Source organism: Elaeis guineensis, chromosome 14 (genome assembly GCF_000442705.2).
Source record: "Elaeis guineensis isolate ETL-2024a chromosome 14, EG11, whole genome shotgun sequence".
Lineage (NCBI taxonomy): Eukaryota > Viridiplantae > Streptophyta > Magnoliopsida > Arecales > Arecaceae > Elaeis > Elaeis guineensis.
In genome coordinates this window covers 34,681,689-34,688,981 of record NC_026006.2, presented here as the reverse complement: position 1 = coordinate 34,688,981, position 7,293 = coordinate 34,681,689, and the positions used below count along the sequence as shown (strand labels likewise).

General features: G+C 42.3%; 1 protein-coding gene across 1 annotated transcript; it reads left to right on the top strand.

Annotated features, from left to right (window-relative positions):
• The first annotated feature begins 5,408 nt into the window (after nt 1–5,408).
• Nucleotides 5,409–6,307, top strand: LOC105033659 (vicilin Pis v 3.0101-like). Its single transcript, XM_010908549.1, has 3 exons — nt 5,409–5,588; nt 5,676–5,993; nt 6,116–6,307. The coding sequence occupies exons 1-3, from the start codon at nt 5,409–5,411 to the stop codon at nt 6,305–6,307; spliced, it is 690 nt and encodes a 229-aa protein (XP_010906851.1).
• The last annotated feature ends 986 nt before the right edge of the window (nt 6,308–7,293 follow it).

Sequence of the window (7,293 nt, the reverse complement as noted above, 5' to 3'; positions counted from 1 at the left end):
GAAAGGGATAGGACCATACCTGTTAGTAATGATTTAAAATGGATAGGATCATATATTTTTGCTTCATTAAATTGATGGAAGAAGATTTTCTATATTACTATTCTATCTTTATTCTTTAATATGTGCTGTTTTGTATAAAATGATTTGTTATATTGCAATAATGGTATGCGATATAATTTTATTCATTAGAATATAATTTATTTTTTATTATTATTGTTCAATATTATGTTCATTTATATGTCAAGATTGCAGGTATGGCATCAGGAGACAAACGACGACGTTCACATTCGCAATTTATCCTAGAGGCTGAGGTGCCTTCATCGATTTCCACTGCCGCACCAGCTCTGTCGCCAGAGGGTCCTGCACTGACAGGTCCTAGTGAGGTTGGTCTGAGTGAGGCAGATCCGAGTGATATTATTATACTTTTTATATAATAAAATTTAATTTTTTTTAATTTGGATAGCTATCGTACTAATGATTTATTTATTATTGTTTCAGGCCAGTCTCCACTAGTAGTGAGAAGAGGGCGAGGTCCATCGAAGAACCTCACTCTAGAGTGTTGGAGATGCAAGCACCCAAGATAGCATCTCCGTAACGAGATATCATCCGACTACATTAGACCCATTAGGGGATGGTGCGAGCCATGGCAGACCAAGCTGGGCATCACATGCGGCAGTTATGCCCCCGTGATGCTTTTCGATTGTCATCACATTGTACTGGCTTAGAAAAAGATTTTCTACACCCAGTTACAGGTAAAATAAATTATACTGTAAATATTTAATTAGTATGGTATTCTTCTAATATTTGTTATTGACAGGATATATTTGATATTATTGATTTTGAGGAGGATTGTATGCGGTGAGCTGTGGATGCTCATTTATCTTTACATTTCAAGGAGATCACCACCGCATCCATCAGCATTAGTACCATGTGATGCATGACATGGGGTGGAGGCAGCATGGCAGCGATCCTATGACAGCATCATTATAGATGATTGGACTGTCATATACCGATATTATGAGGATCTGACATATCAGGTTATACATCCAAACTTTTTTTTTTAGAGTTTAATGATTGAATCATTTATTTTTAAATTCAGTTTATTATCTACTAATTTGACTGATAACTGTACAGAAAAGATGTGCTCAGAACGTCGTGAATCGGATGAGATAGACCATACTACATTATGGGGGTTCGAGGTCATTCACTCGTCACATGGAGCAGATGGTAAGTAATTTTTAATTAGTATATTTTAACTCTCTAACTATTTAAAAAAAATTTAATTAATTATTCTTAAATTGTAGAGAGATACTGAGAGTGGTGAGCTTCCTGTTAGGATCGATATCTACCAGCGAACCCACCAGCGATGGTCAGAAAAGTAGATGACAGAGAGCCAGGAGTTTTTTGTAAGTTTTTTTAATTATTTTTTTATTCATAGTTTGATTTTCAGTATAAAATTAAAATAGCTATAACTTTAATTTTTAGGATCGTATGATAAACATCAGATCCCAGCCTACCCTTGAGGGCTCGACTGCACCCATAGATGATGAGATCTGTGATCAGGTGCTTGGTGCAAGACTTTGTTATGTTAGGGGTCTAGGGCATGGGATCACTGCTTTCTCATTCTCACGTTCATCTAGGGCTAACATCTATGCTGTCTGCGATGCTCGACTGACAGAGGTGCAAAGGCAAGCTACTAAGGATCGATAGTGGACTGAGCAGCGAGTTGATGAGTTGGCTGTATATATCGATGAGTATCCACTGCTCCAAATCTAGATGATGGAGAGGATGGTACAGATAGAGTAGATGATACAGCTGATGAGGCAACAGCAGATTGGTTCGAGCTCTTTCGAGCGCTCTCCTTCTCCAGCCCGTTCTCTTTTTGTAGATGCCGACACTTGACAGCTTATTTGTGTAGCTTTTTATTTTTATTTTAGATTTTTTATAATTTTAATTTAATATAATAAATGATAAAATTTATTTATAGATTTATTGTGTAATTTTTTTATTTCAGTTTTTAATTTTTTATTTATAAAAAAATATTATAAATATAAATTAAATATATATATTTATAAATTATTTTTAAAAAAATATATGTAAATTATTAGTGATGGAATTATTTTTGATGAAATATTGATTGCCAAAAAATATATTAGCAATGAAATATTGGTCATAAATAAATTTTTTAATAAATTTAAAAATATCAAAATTTTATGTTAAATTAATAGTGATGAAATTATTTTCATCATAAATAATTAAAAATTTATTATCAATGAAAATTTACATAAAAATTATAATATTTACGACATAAAATTTATGTCGCTAATATTTTTTTTAAATTTAATTTTCATAAAATTTTTTAATTAAATTAATATCGATAAAAATATTTTTATCATAAATAACTATATTTGCGATGAAAAATTTATGTCGCTAATATTTTTTAAAAATTTAATTTTCATAAAAATTTTTAATTAAATTAATAGCAATGAAAATTTTTAATTAAATTTTTAATTAAATTAATAGCAAGAGAAGTTACGCACAAAAAGAAGGCAAAGAGGTAGGTTGGTAGGGCCCATGGATGATAGAAGGGCCCACGGACATGCAGGCCAGCCATGCGTGGATGTGCGGCCTAGTGGGTGTGCAGCCCAGCAGGCGCATGGCCCAGTGCATAGGGGGCACGTGGGCCGGCCACGAGCATGCGGCCTAGTGCGAGCGTGCTTGGGCACGCACGCTACACGACCCTAGCCCAGGCGATGCACGGGGGCACAGCCCAGGCGACCCTAGCGCGGTCCACCAAGCGCTCGCATGGTCCACACATAGGCGAGTGAGTAGTGGGTGAGGAGCGCTGACGTGGTGGGTCACTGGCGAGCCGGTGCATGGCAAGTTCACGCAGGCGCAGTTCAATCGCGGTCCATGCACGGTCCACGAGCAATTTTGTGCGATCCAATGGCTCTAGAGTGAGTCATTCGTGATCGGATGATTGAGGATGACTCCAGACATGATCAGACTTGATGTAAGGCTATAGTGCGCGATCGAATGGCTTTGGTGTGAGTCGGTCACGATCGGATAACCACGGATGGTTCTAGGATTTTATTCGGCCTCGATATCCTATGAAAAAGTGTTTTGGAGTTTCTAGAGTCATATAGCTTTGATTGATGAGCCGTTTATTATATTGAAAAGCTGATGACATCCTGTTTGTGAAAAGAGACATCAAAGCCGAGGAGAGGCCTTGGCAGCCATCGAGAGAGAGTCCGATGTGTATTGAGGGTGTGCAGCAGGTAGAATAGACACTGCAGAACACTAACAGGGGATCGAGGGCAGAGCAGAGCATCAGACAGAGCAGCTATGGTGAGGCATGATGTAGCGACTTTCATAAAAAGCATCTAGGGACGCTGAGGATCTTGGTACTGGCAGGTCTGTGAGAGGGTCTCCTTGGAGAATTTTGAGAGAGCTTTTGTGAGGATAGCTTCTAGTTGAGAGAGGTGTGTATATAGAGAGTTGAGAGTAGGTATTCTCCTCCTATATTGTTTCTTTCTCTTAGTGAAGCTTGCATGCCTTGTGGAGGCAGCACTTGGGCTGTTCCACTACTTGATTGTGTGCTCTCTGTTTTGTTTCTTCTTTCTTCCTGCTACACTGCATGATACCGAATTCTGCACAACAATTAGTATCAGAGCTAAGGAGGTACCAGCACAAGGTTGCGGTAGTGGTGAGCAAGATTAAAGATGAAAAGGATAGGCACAATTAATGTGGAGATCGACCGTGAAGGGTTGATCGATTCTCTCTTATATAAGGAGCCGTCTAGATGGAGGATGCCAGCGATAGCCTAGTGCGAGGTGGAGCTCCAGATAGAGATAGATCAGGCACAGGACGAGAGACTCAAAAGAATGAGCATCGTTGCGTAGAGGCTACCCCGAGCAGGTCTTAAGTCAGGAGGTGTTGTGAGGTGCACAGCATATGACGGAGATAGGATCGAGCGATCTGGCTTGACTTCCATGTTTGTCCATCCATGAGTAGCAGATGATTGTCCCAAAGCATGGGGGCGAGATTCAAAAGCTCTTAAAGTCAAATGGAGGTCGAATATCGAGTCGAGATTTGATCTACAAAAAGCCCACAGTGAGATCTAAGATGACGAACGAAGTCCAATGAGTCTAAGAATAGTCCAAACGAAGTACATATAGAGAAGTTATATACGAAAGAAGATGAAGAGATAGGCTAGTAGGGCCCACGGATGGCAGATGGGCCCACAAGGTGCGTGGGCCCGCAGACGCATGGGCCAGCCATGCATGGGCATGCGGCCCAGTAGGCACGCATCCCAATGTGCAGGGGGTGCATGGGCCGGCCGCGAGCTTGTGGCCCAATGCAGGCGTGCTCGGGCGTGCGTGGTGCATGGCCCAGTCCCAGGCGGTGCGAGCGGACGCGACCCAGGCGACCCTGGCGTGGTCCATCGGGTGCTCGCAAGGTCCACGTGCAGGCGAGCAAGTAGTGGGCAAGGAACACTTACGTGGCGGGTGACTGGCGAGTCGGTGCATGGCAGGTTCATGCAAGTGCAGTTCAGCCGCGGTCCACGAGCGATTTTACCCGATCCGATGGCTTTGGAGCAAACCATTCATAATCGGACAACTGAAGATGACTCTAAGTGTGATCAGACTTGATTTGAGGCTATGATGCGCAATCGGATGGCTTTGATGCAAGTCGGTCATGATCGGAAGGCCACAAATGGTTCTAGGATTTTATTTGGTCTCAGTATCTTATGGAAACAATGTTTTGGAGTTTTTGAAATCTATATATCTCCGATTGACGAGCCGTTTATTACGTTGGAAAGTTGATGCTGTCCTGATCGTGCAGAGGAGACATTAGAGCCGAAGAGAGGCCTTGGCAGCCATCGAGAGTCTGGGATGCATTAAGGGTGTGCAGCAGGTAGAGCAGATACTGCAGAGTATCGACAAGGGATTGGGGGTAGAGCAGAGCAGCTGTGGTGAGGCATGATGTAGCAGCTTCCATAGGAAGTGTTTAGGAGCGTCGAGGACTATAGTACTAGCAGGTCTGTAAGAGGGTTTTTTTGGGAGATTTTGAGAGAGCTTTTGTAAGAGTAGCTTCTAGTTGAGAGAGGTGTATATACAGAGAGTTGAGAGTAGGTGTTCTTCTTTTGTATTGTTTCTTTCTTCTAATGAAGCTTGCATGTCCCGTGGAGGTAGCACTTGAGCTACTCCATACATTTGATTATATATTTTCTATTTTATTTCTTCTTTCTTCTTTTTGTACTGCATGGTACCAGATCCTGCACAACATTAATATATGAGTGAAAGATTGCTGGTTTATCTATCAGACATGAGAAGACACGCTGGAGAGGCTCTTTCGGAGGCAGAACAAGGGAGCTATAATACAGGCAACGCAAGAGCAGATCAGAGATGAGCCGCCAAGCTGGCTCCGAGGGTCGGCCCTTGGGTGAATCGAAGCGGTCATTTAATCTGTTCAACGAGCGCCCTTTTTACTTCAACCGCCATGGAGATCTAAGAGAGGCCGATTTCAATGACTATCCGGAGCTCAAGGACCTCAACATCCAAGTCTCCTTCGCCAATATCAGCAAAGTAATAAGCTGTCCTTCACTCTCTTCTCTCTTTTTTCAATGAGGTGGAATTATCAAGATAATTATATGGTTTTAATCTGTTTGGCAGGGATCCATGATAGCACCCAACTATAACACGGAGGCAACCAAGATTGCCGTCGTGGTAGGAGGCAGCGGCCACGTCCAGATAGTGTGCCCACACTTGTCTAGACAACAGGAGAAAGGACGGGGCCAGGAGCAAGAGGAACAACGAGGTCAGAAAGAAGGCCGGCACTACCAAAGAGTCGAATCCGAGGTATCATGTTGCACGACGTTCGTCGTTCCTGCCGGCCACCCATCTGTCGCCGTTGCTTCTCGCAACGGGAATCTTGAGGTGCTGTGCTTTGAAATCAATGCCAAGAACAACCATGGAACCTGGCTTGCAGGTGTGTTTCATAAGCGGGCATATAAGCTTGCACTACAGAAATTAATGGCTGGTTGCTAGCCCATTATAAGTATTTTTTTTTTTTATACCATTAATTGATTTAATTGTGGTGGTTGGTTTCAGAGAGGAACAACGTATTAAAGCAGATGGATAGCGTGACTAAGGAGTTGGCCTTTGACCAGCCAGCGCGGGAGGTGCACGAGGTCTTGAATTCCCCAAGGGAGGAGGTTTTCATGGCGGGTCCTGAGGAACGCGGGCGGGAGAGCGGGAGAGGCGAAGGCCGCGATGGCCTGCTGAAATCTATCCTTGAATTTTAAATGGAACAAAGGGACAGTGAGGGTAGTAAAGACCAGAGTGAGGGCATATGTACTCTAGACTCTAGAGAGTCGTACGTAGTAGGAGTGATGTAAATCCTGTGGAACAAGGGGCTTTATGGTGCCCTGGAATAAAAGACTTCCCTTCTATTGTTGTGTTTAATTTATGAAGCACTTTTACTTGGTGGCTACTGCCCTACCTTGCCATTAAATTACTAGCAAAGTGTCTTAACAGGCGGTTGTTCACCGCTAGATCTAGAGGTGGAGTTCTCAAAGCCCTCGTGTGGTCGCGAGTGGAGGGAGAAGAAGACGGGTCACAATCTCGATCTATCTCGCCTTTCTCAAAGCCCTTTCCGGACTTACTAGAGTTGCCTTCGTCCATAGAGGAAATTAAAACGGTGGCTTTCAGTTCCAGTTGGGGTAAGAGTTATTACCGGATGGCCCCCATCTGCTTCCACTAATACTTTATTTGGAAGCTTGTCAAAGAGGATTTGATGTCACTTTTTCAGCAACTTCATGATCTTGGATGTTTCTACACTCAGCTATGCAATTCTCACATTAATTCCTAATAAGGAAGCACTAAGATTCTTCTTAGATTTCGGCCCATTAACCTCATCCATAGTTGCATAAAAATCATCATGAAGATTTTGGCAAACAGATTAACCCTTTGGCATATATTAAAGCAAGGTCTATTATGGATAACATCTTATGTGCCAGTGAGTTTATTGGCCACTCCAAAAAGGATGGAGTAGAAGGAATTTTGGAACTTCTCAAAAGCATTTGATAACCTCAACCTAAATTATGTGCTTCTTCTGAACCACAGAGGCTTTCCAGAAAGATGGATTGGTTGGTTGGATGTTTTTTTCTAATATTATAACTAGATTATGACCGCATGCTATGTATAACATGGGAGGCTTAGGAAGGTTCGAGAGGTCTCAAAACCTCAAAGGACATAAGCCCGTTAGAAGCCAAACCTCCGCAAAGTTAGC

Coding starts and splice junctions, on each gene's coding strand:
- LOC105033659 (XM_010908549.1), top strand. CDS start 5,409: ATGAGCCGCCAAGCTGGCTCCGAGGGTCGGCCCTTGGGTGAATCGAAG. Junction 5,589..5,675: donor CCTTCGCCAATATCAGCAAA/GTAATAAGCTGT, acceptor TCTGTTTGGCAG/GGATCCATGATAGCACCCAA. Junction 5,994..6,115: donor ATGGAACCTGGCTTGCAGGT/GTGTTTCATAAG, acceptor TTGGTTTCAGAG/AGGAACAACGTATTAAAGCA.